The 12,943-nt window shown below is 40.5% G+C and overlaps 1 protein-coding gene across 1 annotated transcript; it reads right to left on the minus strand.

Moving 5' to 3' along the window:
* Positions 1 to 811: 811 nt before the first annotated feature.
* Positions 812 to 2,368, minus strand: LOC147331778 (ferritin, middle subunit). The gene is made up of 4 exons (XM_086287996.1): positions 2,246 to 2,368; positions 1,649 to 1,795; positions 1,346 to 1,471; positions 812 to 1,241 (listed from the first exon to the last, which is right to left on the minus strand). Exons 1-4 carry the CDS (start codon positions 2,345 to 2,347, stop codon positions 1,086 to 1,088), a joined length of 531 nt encoding a protein of 176 aa, XP_086144122.1. The 5' UTR covers positions 2,348 to 2,368; the 3' UTR covers positions 812 to 1,085.
* Positions 2,369 to 12,943: the final 10,575 nt, after the last annotated feature.

Genomic DNA, 12,943 nt, shown 5'->3' on the forward strand with positions numbered 1-12,943 from the left:
ATATTTCTTTAAGAGTTCAAAATGTGTTTATTACATAAATAAAATGTAATTTTCTCTGTAGCACTTCATGGATTTCATAAGCAACACACCTTAGTTGTTCACACAAAGCATAAAGGTGAAAAACAATACAGTGTTATCTTCATTTTACATGTCAGAAAGTATTTGCGGCTCAGTGTTTTCTTTTGTGTGGAAACCGGCTCCAAATGGCTCTTTGGGTGTTAAAGGTTGCTGACCCCTGACAGGCCTATTACTTTGAAATATGTTTTTCACGGTATATTTTAACCAAAGTATACTATTGTATGAATAAACTTTACACAGGTGGCTTTTGTTTCTCCTGGAAACATTTTAATAGAACATGGTTACTTTTACTGGGTAGTTAAAATTATCTCCATTCTTAAGTATGAACTTAAGGTCAGTGGTTACTGTATCTTTTAGCCAGACCGCTTTAAAGAAAATTACATGAGAGCAAGTTTACTGTAGCTCAAAAGTCCAAGTCTGGCTTTTCAGTCCCAGCTTTGTTTCATCTGACCAGAAAAAGGATTCTCAAACACTCATTGCTTTTGCAGCCCTATCTGTCAGAATTCATCCACCCAGCAACTGTTAAGTAAAAGCACAATCACAAGTAACAAAGTCTCATTGCTTTCAGCCATGAAACTGCAGGTCTGCACTGAGGTGGAAGTGTACCAAAATGTTGTCAGCAAGTGTCAGTTAACATGACTTCACTGTGCAAAACTCCAAGTAACACTCACATTCTGATTTAAACACTTATTTGTACCCCAAGTCACTGAAGTGATTCGTGAGTGAGTCACAGATTCAGACAGACCAAAGATCCAGCTCAAAAGGTTTATTCAGATGAACAGATCAGAAACATTTCCAAATGTCAGACAGCTTAGAAGCAGAGCCATACCCTGATAACATCCATCGCTCCATGTGACATTTCACACAAAAACACCACAACATACAAGAACTGATGCCAGCTTTAAAGTGAGGAAATCAGGAAAGAATCAGCTGGAGCAGAAGTGAGTTTACTTCAAAGCCTGTGTTGTTAACATGCTGACTCCAGGCTCACTTCTACGTCTCAGCATTTAGCTCTTGTCACCCAGAGTGTGCTTGTCAAACAGGTACTCTGCCATCTTGTTGTTGTGGGCATCCATGCGGGTGAGGTTAGTGATATGGTCACCCAGCTTCTTGATGGACTTCACCTGCTCATCCAGGTAGTGGCTCTCCAGGAAGTCACACAGCTGGGAAAACAAACTACAGTTAACATTTGATGATTTGTCAAACATACACAGCATCAACTAGTTCAGTCTTTAACCCCAAACTCTTCCCTCCAACTCCCACTTACATGAGGGTCATTATGCTGAGAAGCCAGCTTGTGCAGGTCCAGCAGAGCCTGGTTGACATTCTTCTCCAGCTGCAGAGCACACTGCATGGCCTCCAGCCCGCTGCCCCACTCGTCACGCTCTGGTTTCTGCACAACAAACAATTCTGTTAGAGACTGAACACTTGTTTTAAGCTCTGTGTACACATTACACACTAACGCTAACAACAAGAGAACAAGTGTCATAACACTGCTCATTAATCCCAGTTTCTGTGTTAGAGACACAGTCAGGTATGTCACAGCAGGACTGGTTCAGTTTGTACACACCTTGATGTCCTGGAGTAAGACGCGACCTCCTCTCTTGTTCTGGAAGGACAGCAGCTTGTCAGCGTGCTCCCTCTCCTCATGGCTGTTCTCCTTGAAGAAGTGGGAGAAGCCTGGCAGGGCCACATCATCACGGTCAAAGTAGAAGGCCTGACAAATCAGACACAGGTTATTAGTACACAGCACCAATCATTTCGCCCCTGTACAACACAAGTTATACAAGTTTAACTTTGATATAAAATGTTTCAAATTTGATTTAAAAAGACAATGTGCACTAAATTCTGCAGGACAGAGTCTACACTCGTTTCCTGCGAAGCGAGCATGTGTATGGAAAAGCCACCGTAAGCATGACGCAGCATTTTTTGGTTACTTAGTGACAGTACTTGTGGTGAAAATACACTCCGTATCTGACAACCTGCTTATTGGCACATGATAGGCAGCAAAGAAGCCGTTACTGAAATCATGTATTACTGAAATTAGCAACAACATACCGGACTTTACATTTAACGACTCTACTCCGTTCTCTTTGTCTAGCATTAAGCTAATATAGCTTGAGACTAAGGTTATTACAGACATCAGCATCACATGACGTGTTCTCACCATAGAAGTGTAGGTGTAAGACGCAAACAGCTCCATGTTCACCATCCGGTTGATGGCGGCCTCGCAGTCGCGGTGGTAGTTCTGGCGCACTTGGGACTCCATTTCGGCTGGCGTTTCTTGTGCTTTTTATTAACAAAAACGGTGCAAAAATAAAGCTTCACGTCGACTTTATGTGTAGTGTTCAAGTAGAAAAGGGTTTTTCTTCCGAAGTGCAGAGTAGCTGAAATACAAAGCGGGACGAAGTCAAGAAGTTCCGTTCAAACACTGTTGAAGCAAAAACTCCTCAAAGATTTCTCCCCTGGTGTGAAACGGCACACTCGCGGGTCCCTGTATTTATACTCCACCGGAAGTGCTCGTGCAAGATGTGACGTATGTTTCCACCAATCACTGAGCCGGGGCGTCTGTACCAGCTGTGACTCACAGGATGAAGTTGCATTTTTTTCTCCTCCTGATTCGTAGAAATCTCATCATCCACTTTAATGTTTAATGTGACCTGCTGGCAGATAGTCACGTGCAATGACAAAGCATTTTCACATTTCATCAGGAAACAAGCAAAATATGTAAATTATATAACGATTAATCTCCAGATACTTGTAGATGTAGACTTCCTGATGCACAGGCAAATGGAACGATATCTAGTCATTTGTTCAATACGTACAGTACTGTGCAAAAGTCTTGAGCCAAACCACATTTATTTTGTTGTCAAGAAGCCAGAATGTCCTGTATTGTTTAAAGCAGTGGTTCCGAAACTAGGGTACGCGTACCCTCGGGGGCAGGCAAGTGGCTGTAGGGTGTACACGAGGGTTGAGGTTGGAGTGGCGATCACGAATTTAAAAAGCCTAAATTTGCTTTAATACAGTTTGCTGTGGTTATTAAATGACTATATACCACCCTCTGGTGTTCAGCAAAAACATTGCACTGACAAAATAAATGGGCGTGACTTGCCCGATTGACTGAGGCCTGACAGTCAAAGTTGCCTCCAAGCATTCAGTGCAGCGCAGAAATGGACAAATGGTTAACAAGAAGAAGGAAAAAAACACCCTACCACCAAAACACCGGCCACTAAAACCAATCAGCTCATATCTGAAGATGCATTTGCCAGTGACCGCACAGGTGATTGTTCAACAACAATGGTCAGATTGGGGTTCTAGCACAGATGCATCTGTGGTTACTAGCCAAGTGGCTAGCATAGCTGGAGACAGTCGTGGAGAAAGTGATTAAGGGTCTGATGCAGAGCGTCAAAGTGGGAGAAAGCATATCACCTCGGACTGTAACACACCCTCATCAAAGAAGCGCAAATATGATGACAATTATATTTTGCGGGGATTCACGTGTATAAATATTGGTGGATATTACCGGCCACAATGTGTTAATTGTGCAAAAGTATTGTCTAACAACTCAATGAAACCTTCACTATTGTGCAGACATTTAGAGACAAATCATCCCCATTTGAAAAATAAACCAAGAGAATATATTGAGCGACAGCTAAAATCACTTTCAACAAGTAAAACTTGCATTCGAATGCCAAATCCTATGAAGAAAAACAGACTACAAGCATCTTACATGGTCAGTTACAGAGTGGCTAAAACCAACTTGGAGGACCTCGTTCTCCCTGCTGCTTTAGATATGGTAGGGACAATGGAAAAGGCAAAAAAGACGATACAGTCCATTCCATCAGCGCATATTTCACAGAGAATTTTATGCAATACAGCTGAATGAGTCCACGGATGTGGCTGACCTGGCGCATCTCCTAATGTATGTGGGCAACATTTATGAAGGAACTATCAAGGAGGACATGCTGTTCTGTAAACCGCTGGAAGAAAAGACAACTGCCGCTGATATTTTTCAAAAGCTGGACACATTCGTGAACACACATGGACTCGTGTGTGACAGAGGTGTTAGCACTGATGGCGCATGGGCCATGACTGGGACACACGGAGGTGTGGTTTGGCGTGTACAAGCAGTCACGCCAGATGCCTCTTGGGTACACTGCAGCATCCACCGAGAGGTTCTTGCTGCAAAGGGAATTCCTCTCCGTCTGAATCATGTTTCAGCCGAGCCTACTTCGTTATGACCGTCTGACCAGGAGAGCCTAATTGAGATCGCCACAGTTGGATCTCCCTGGTGGATTTCTGCATAGGACTGCGCACTAAACAGCATGCACTGGCTAAGCACGCTATCAAGACTCTGATGCCTTCCGCCAACCACATACTTGTGAGAAAGGGGGTTTTCTGCTTTTAAAAAATGAAAACAAAACACACAGCAAGACTTTGTGTGGAAAACGATTTAAGACTCATCCTTTCCCAAATTGAGCCAAATATTGAAAAGCTGTGTGCGTCTGCCCATCACATTAAATAAAGTTCTGCTTAATGAAAGTTCACATCTGGCCTTTAAGCTCTCGACAAAATGGTGAATTCTAATAAATCTTTTGATACACTGCTAGTATTAAGTAGTAAAGTTTGTGATTAAAATTGGGTCATTACTAAAATATTTTAATAAATTCATTTTGTAGTGAGAAATAATCGACTTTGCAGTATTTAGTTTTATGCATGCGGTATTGCATTGTATTTATAGACACTAATCGTGAGTCATTGGTAGCTGACATGTTTCACGGGGTATGTGGCGGGAAAAAGTTTAGGAACCACTGATTTAAAGTAGTCTTGAGCAATAATTCTCAGGTTTGTAAAGATCTTTTAAACTTTTTATTTTTACTTTTTCCCAGTCATTTTAATCAAGTCCTTGCACCTGACTGTATTTAGGTGAAGATTTGTTTGTTAAGCCACTTATCACTGATCCATAATATACTGAAGCACTAAATTAATAAATAAGCAACTTAACAAAGAACCTATTTTAATTGTAAGTGTGTTTAGGAACTGTCAGCCTGTCAAAAACACTAAGCAAAACAGATGTAATTTGTTCCCATTTTGCATGCTGAGTCAGTGAAAAATGACAAAGATAAAAGCATAAAATATTACTTTTCCACCAACAAAGTGATTCTCAAAGAACTATAGCCTATCCCTTGAATTCGCTTCTGCGACACCATCGCTCGGCATGTCCACCTTCACTTCATCCATAAACCTTCTCTGTGGTCTTCACCTTTCCCCTCCTGCTGGCAGCTCCATAAAAACATATGAATTCAAATTTGAAAAATGTTGGTTCACTGTCAGTATACAAGGAGGATGCGAGGAGAAATGTATAACAATGAATGTCTACAACAAACTGTAAGAGGGAGGCTGTGTCATGGTTTGGAGCTGCGGCTGGTGATGTTTGCAGTCCTGACAAAACTGATGGAATTATGATCACAGAAAAGGGCTGTATGACTTTGAGCTACCGTGCAATACCATCTGGGAAGCATTTTACTTCACCCTCCGTCACAGACGGTGTGTTCAGTGAAGATGGTCACCAGCAGGTTCTAGGTCAATGCATCTCAAGCCCACATCCACTGCCACTGTACTTAAAGGGAGATGTTAAAGACTTTCTTCAGGCATTTGGATCAACTAAATCCATGACAGTCAATCAGGCAGCAGTGCCTGGACTGGAAACAAGCCATCCTTAAAATATAAATACAACATACCAATTTCGTGCATTTGAATGCAAAACAAATGTGTTGTTTGAGCCAGAGACTGCACTTATGGCTGAACAATACATACATTTTATATCAATTATATCAATACTATAACTTGCAGTACAAAGTTATGGGAAGCTTAAACTTTGTTTCAGAATTATTGAATCTGTTTTTATTGTAAGATGATATATATGACATTATAATATGTATATTAAAATTTTAAATTGTGTAACAAATAAATATAGAATTTAAATTTTATTAAATAACACCAGCTACAATTGTGGCAATATTCGTGTTTGTTGTTCAGCAGAAAAATGTCCAGTGTGTTGGCTGATACACTTTTTGATTTTAAAAATAAAAGCTGGAATCATTTAATTGCATTACAACAACTGGTTTTTAATTATTTTTAATCATACCCACATACAATGTTTGTAATGATTTAGCATTGTTGTGTTTGTCATTGCATTTTGTCTTTGTGGACTCTTGAATCTCATCTTGTTGCTGTATTCTTAGAGTGATTTACATTTCCTGGTGTATTTTCTTGTGCTTAGGAGTTTGCTGAGTATATTGTATTTATTTTAAGTTTAGTTTGTTTTGCGTCTCCCCCTTTCTGTCTCTCATTCTCTCTGTCGCCCTCGTTTTCATCTTCAGTGTCTTTGCGTTTGTCTTTCTAGTCTTATGTCTGTCCCCTCCATGCGTTCCCTTTATCGAGTCAGTCTCGTCTCAGTGTTTGTTTCCACCGTCATCCTGTGTCCGTTCCATCTGTTTCCTGTTTTATTTTGCCTGTCTGTGTCCTGTGTGCATTGTGTTCTGCTTTGCCTCCTCTCTCCTGTCAGTGTGCAATTAGTGTCAGCAGTGGTCCATCCTCTCCTCATCCTGTGTATGTCAGTCTCCCTCTGACTGTTGCTGCATCATCCCGTTTGCTGTATTTCCATGTGGGCCATGTTTCAGTCGTTAATTCCTAGTTGTTTAATTCTAGTGTATAGTTCCTAATTTCTGATTTTTTGTATGTTTTTACACTTGAGTTTATGTAATCACAACAGTAAAGCTACCTGTTTCTGTCCTTTTGGTTCTGAGTCCTGCGTTTAGGTCCTACCTCTGCCTGCCACACAGCCACAAACATCTCTTAGGTCGAAGGGCAATCAAACATAATGTTACTTAGTTGCATTCAATTTGCATGCAAGCAAACTAGTTACACTGGGGCAAAAAAGTATTTAGTCAAATTCAAAAATTCTAATTTTATTTGTCACGTACACAGTCATACACAGTACGATATGTAGTGAAATGCTTGGACAACTGCTCGTGACCTAAAGAGAACAAAAAAGGAAAAGGCTATGAATAAGATAGGAAATAAATATGAAAAATTAAAAAGGGTAAATTTAACTAGGAAGGAATAAAATATAAATTAAGGTTAAAAATGAAATAACTGTACAACACAAATTAGAATGAAGGGTAAATTTAACTGGGAGAATAAGATAAAATATATAAATTAAAGTTGAAAATAAAATAACTGTACAACAAAATACACAATATAGAACTATATAAGAATGTATGAAGAAATATAAATAAATATATACACAATAACAGCAGCGTGATTTAAGTAATGAAGTGTAAACAAATGTTCAGAAAGTCCAGTGTGTGTAAGAACCATATGTGTGGGTCAGGACTGTGTGGTGGTGTGATTGAGAGACCGTATCGCCTGCGGGAAGAAGCTCCTCCTCAGTCTCTCTGTGTTGGTCTTCAGGGAGCGGAATCGCTTTCCTGACCTCAACAGAGAGAACAGTCTGTTGTTGGGATGGCTGAGGTCCTTCACGATCTTCCTGGCCTTGGTCCAGCACCGCCTGCTGTAGATTGAGTGCAGGTCAGGTCAGCCACCGATTTTGCAAGTTCCCCCACCTAAAATGATGACAGAGGTCAGTAATTTGCACCAGAGGTACACTTCAACTGTGAGAGACAGAATGTGAAAAAAAAATCCATGAATCCACATGGTAGGATTTGTAAAGAATTTATTGGTAAATCAGGGTGGAAAATAAGTATTTGGTCAATAACAAAAATACAACTCAATACTTTGTAACATAACCTTTGTTGGCAATAACAGAGGTCAAACGTTTACTATAGGTCTTTACCAGGTTTGCACACACAGTAGCTGGTATTTTGGCCCATTCCTCCATGCAGATCTTCTCGAGAGCAGTGATGTTTTGGGGCTGTCGCCGAGCAACACGGACTTTCAACTCCCGCCACAGATTTTCTATGGGGTTGAGGTCTGGAGACTGGCTAGGCCACTCCAGGACTTTCAAATGCTTCTTACGGAGCCACTCCTTTGTTGCCCGGGCGGTGTGTTTTGGATCATTGTCATGTTGGAAGACCCAGCCTCGTTTCATCTTCAAAGTTCTCACTGATGGAAGGAGGTTTTGGCTCAAACTCTCACGATACATGGCCCCATTCATTCTGTCCTTAACACGGATCAGTCGTCCTGTCCCCTTGGCAGAAAAACAGCCCCATAGCATGATGTTTCCACCCCCATGCTTCACAGTAGGTATGGTGTTCTTGGGATGCAACTCAGTATTCTTCTTCCTCCAAACACGATGAGTTGAGTTTATACCAAAAAGTTCTACTTTGGTTTCATCTGACCACATGACATTCTCCCAATCCTCTGCTGTATCATCCATGTGCTCTCTGGCAAACTTCAGACGGGCCTGGACATGCACTGGCTTCAGCAGCGGAACACGTCTGGCACTGCGGGATTTGATTCCCTGCCGTTGTAGTGTGTTACTGATGGTGACCTTTGTTACTTTGGTCCCAGCTCTCTGCAGGTCATTCACCAGGTCCCCCCGTGTGGTTCTGGGATCTTTGCTCACCGTTCTCATGATCATTTTGACCCCACGGGATGAGATCTTGCGTGGAGCCCCAGATCGAGGGAGATTATCAGTGGTCTTGTATGTCTTCCATTTTCTGATGATTGCTCCCACAGTTGATTTTTTCACACCAAGCTGCTTGCCTATTGTAGATTCACTCTTCCCAGTCTGGTGCAGGTCTACAATACTTTTCCTGGTGTCCTTCGAAAGCTCTTTGGTCTTGGCCATGGCGGAGTTTGGAGTCTGACTGTTTGAGGCTGTGGACAGGTGTCTTTTATACAGATGATGAGTTCAAACAGGTGCCATTCATACAGGTAACGAGTGGGGGACAGAAAAGCTTCTTACAGAAGACGTTACAGGTCTGTGAGAGCCAGAGATTTTCCTTGTTTGAGGTGACCAAATACTTATTTTCCACCCTGATTTACGAATAAATTCTTTACAAATCCTACCATGTGGATTCATGGATTTTTCTTTCACATTCTGTCTCTCACAGTTGAAGTGTACCTCTGGTGCAAATTACTGACCTCTGTCATCATTTTAAGTGGGGGAACTTGCACAATCGGTGGCTGACTAAATACTTTTTTGCCCCACTGTATTTTTAGTACTATCGTAGTACTATATACACATAATGAAGAAGTTGCTTTAACTTAGTAAACATTATAATTTTCTGACAACAGTAAAAAAAAATTTTATGTTTTACTAAATTAATCAGAAGTATAAAGAAATATAAGATTAATGGTAACATTTATCGCAAATCACGAATGAGATTTAGTGAAATATCTACATAAGTGTAGTGTTCGGAGTGATCATGAGACACTGTGGTAAAGTTTCACAGGATTATTTGCAGATAGTTATGAATCCAGGATAAACACTGTGGGCTCCAGGAGACGGGGCAGAGGTACTGCACTCACACACTGTCACAGAAGATTGCAGGGATCCAAACAAGCTGACTCCAAACTTTTACATGTGTACGTGTGTCTGTAACTGATCAGGATTTTTAGTTGTGTCTATCATCAAAAACTGAGTTGAAGTGTTTTAACTCTGATGGCAAACTCTCCCTAACACGTCCACTTCATGCATGCTTCCTGACCTGTCACGCTCATCAGTGGCTCATGGATGTCTGTACTTGACCACAGAGGCAGAGCATCGTTCAATCCTGCCAGCTGCCTATCTAGGGAGCATTTCAAGGATGACAGACTCCACTTTCTCTGCAGCAAGACAGCTCATAACGTTTTAACAGTGTCTCCCTGTCCTCATACTTCTATATCATCTTCTATAATAGAGAACTATCATTGCAATCTACACTACAGCTCAGAAGTTTGAAGTCCATTAGAAACGTCTTATTTTGAAAAAATACTAAAATTCTTTTTCATATTTTGCAAATTTGTCAGAAATATAAAGAAATTAAAAGAAATGTCAATGATTAAAACTCACATTGATCACTAATTATGATTGATGTTTGCACATTTGTATAACAACAATTACAATTATTTAATTATCAGTTAAACCCCACGGATTAACTTTCAGTTCTTACAGTAAGAATCCTCCAACAACCTTTGAAAGAAACATGTTTTTGTCTTTCTTCAATTTTGAGACCAACTGAACCCACAAACCTGAAGCTCCAGACCCCAAACTAACCAAATGTAATGTTTCCTTAATCAGCACAGTCATTTTAGCTCTTGGTGTGTGATGTCTACTCACAGTTTTGGTGCTTGCTTCTTCGACTTGATCCACGATCGTCTCCACAGCATCTCTCTGCTGTTTCCTCTCTCCTCATGCTTCTCTTCATGCGTCCTGTCCTCAGATATAATCCAACCAGCTGCCTCCTTGTTTCCAGCTTGACTTGTTTAGCAGAATTTCCAGTTAAGATAAATCCAGAAAAGTTGTCCTGCTTCAAAAGCTCCTCCAGCTGCCTGTCTTGTTGTCCTCCTCTTCTTTTGCATTTTTGTATTTGTATTTTTTGGACTTCATGTTGCCATGACAACATATCACAGAGCATTATGGTAGATTAAATCAGGGGCTTCTGTCCTCCTGCAGAACTGTTGGTGATGTCGTGGGGATTTAAAGTTGTGTTCGTGAGGTTTATCTTTAAACTCACTGATCCTGCAAGAGCAGGAATTAAACTACAAACCTTCATAGTCCCCATCAGTACTGTTCATTCTGCTCTGCAGCAGTGGTCACAGGGGCAGCTTTGAGTAGTTTAAGCACGTTTTTATGACATGTTTATGAACAGCTGTCTGCTCTGATGTTTACTGGGTCCTTGAACGTGTCATGTTGACGTCCTGAAGTAACACAAACACACAAACCTGTTTTATTCTGAACCACATTTATGTTTTCACTTTGTAGTTCTAAGAGCTGATTCCTGTGTTATAGTCCAGATAGAAGAGGAACACTGGAGCCTTTGCATGGTTTAGTCTGGGGTCAATGTTTTATGTAGCAGCTCCACCTACAGTTCAAACAGAGGAATTGCAGATAAAGCGTCAGGCACCCATCCATGCTCACTGATCTGTGTCCTTTTGATGCGTTTACTTTGACATCTCATAAGAAATAACAAGAAAAATCTCAAACAAATCCACTGAAACTGATCATGAGCTACAGTGTAAAACAGACTGTTAGTGTTCTAGACTGCAGTGGTTCCTATCTCGAACTTTACGGTCAGCTCATGATCAGTAGTTACTTTAATTTCCTGTTATCAAATGAAAGAGAAGGCCAACTGCTAAACAGCTGAACAAATAATATAAATCAGTTGTTTTAATTCAGATTGGTAACAGCATAAACTGCTTTCCAAAAACAACGTTTTCATATAGGTAAATGCTGCAACGCAAAAATCCTCTGTATGTCTGGAAATACATACATTAAATGCATTTAAAGGATTTTCTTTCATTTTATTTCTTGAATTGGAATTTTAATCGCCAATAATAATTACACATTTAAGGAGGTTGATACAATACTGAACAAATATTCAAGAGGAAAGACTCTCTCTCTCTCTGTCGGCAGGTCCCAGTTCATACCTATATTGTTGTTGTTGTTGGGGTTTCTCTGTAAATGATCAGGTACAGACACATGACTGAAAATGAATGTAAAAAGTAAGTTCAAAGAAACGTTTTAGTAAGTCTTCCAAAAAGCCTGACGGCCTATTGCTCAAGACCCAAAACAAAAAGAAAGTCAAGTGGCCAACTAGGAACTGAATGGGACACACTGCTTCTTTATGTTGGCGGTGGCTGTAGCTCAGGTGGCAGAGCAGGTCAGCCACTAATCAGAAGGTCGGTGGTTCGATCTCCAAATATCCTTGGGCAAGATACCCATGTTTGCCTACTGGTGGTGGTCAGAGGGCCCGATGGCGCCAGTGTCCGGCAGCCTCGCCTCTGTCAGTGCGCCCCAGGGCAGCTGTGGCTACAATGTAGCTGCCATCACCAGTGTGTGAATGTGTGGATGACTGAATGTAGTGTAAAGTGCTTTGAGGTCCTTAGGGACTGAGTAAAGCGCTATACAAATGCAGACCATTTATGTTGCACTTTAAGAAGCTTTATAAAATCAAGCAGCTTGAAAAAGGTTATAATTCAAACAAATACATATTTCTAATGGTGGTATGAAAATAGGGGACAGATGTTACTTTTAATCAAAGACAGATCCATATTGTTAAGTGATCAGTTTAGCTTTGTCAGGTCACAATATGCTCAGGGAGAACGAAACATGAGTAGAAGACATCACCATTTTGAAGGGTAATAGTTTTTTAAAGAATTGCTCTGAGTAAATCTGTGCTATTGTAATTTGAAGTAAAGAAATCATTCTACATTTTATTTTGCTTTATTTAATTGTTTCATAGACACAACAGCCTTCTTCCATATTTCTTTATACACAGTTGTTCCTGCAAAAGATGGAAGTTGTACAAGCCTTTTACAGCTCCCAACATTTCTGTTTCTTTGACTGTATTGCAACTGTAGGACAGAGTCTCTTCAGGAGTCTTTTCTGCTGGAGAACAGATGCCACACCTTAAATCCACAGTGTTAAGAGAAAGCATGGAACTCATTCATTTCTAAGCCCTGATTACAGCCCTGAAATACAAATTCAACACCTTGAATCAACTTCAGATGTCTACATCATGTATCAACAACTAACAAGGAGACAGGCCTCACCTGGCCATGAAATATACTTTGTAAACTGTCAAATTATATGTTAACCTCTAAAAACGGGAGACCATGTATATAAGCTCTTTGCATGATCTTACACTGGGGCAGTGAGTTTATAGCAAATCCTTTTAAAATGCATCGACTGACA

The sequence above is a fragment of the Aulonocara sp. 'chitande type north' Nkhata Bay genome, linkage group LG4 (genome assembly GCF_057382095.1).
Source record: "Aulonocara sp. 'chitande type north' Nkhata Bay isolate Kocher_YH1m ecotype deep benthic linkage group LG4, A_spYH_male_GT1.1, whole genome shotgun sequence".
In the NCBI taxonomy this organism is placed as follows: domain Eukaryota; kingdom Metazoa; phylum Chordata; class Actinopteri; order Cichliformes; family Cichlidae; genus Aulonocara; species Aulonocara sp. 'chitande type north' Nkhata Bay.

Bases quoted from the DNA above. Each gene is read 5' to 3' on its own strand.
- LOC147331778 (XM_086287996.1), bottom strand. From the start codon at position 2,347: ATGGAGTCCCAAGTGCGCCAGAACTACCACCGCGACTGCGAGGCCGCC. The intron at 1,796-2,245 runs GTGAGAACACGT...CTGATTTGTCAG, and splicing joins CTTACACCTACACTTCTATG to GCCTTCTACTTTGACCGTGA. The intron at 1,242-1,345 runs GTAAGTGGGAGT...TTGTTTTCCCAG, and splicing joins CTCAGCATAATGACCCTCAT to CTGTGTGACTTCCTGGAGAG.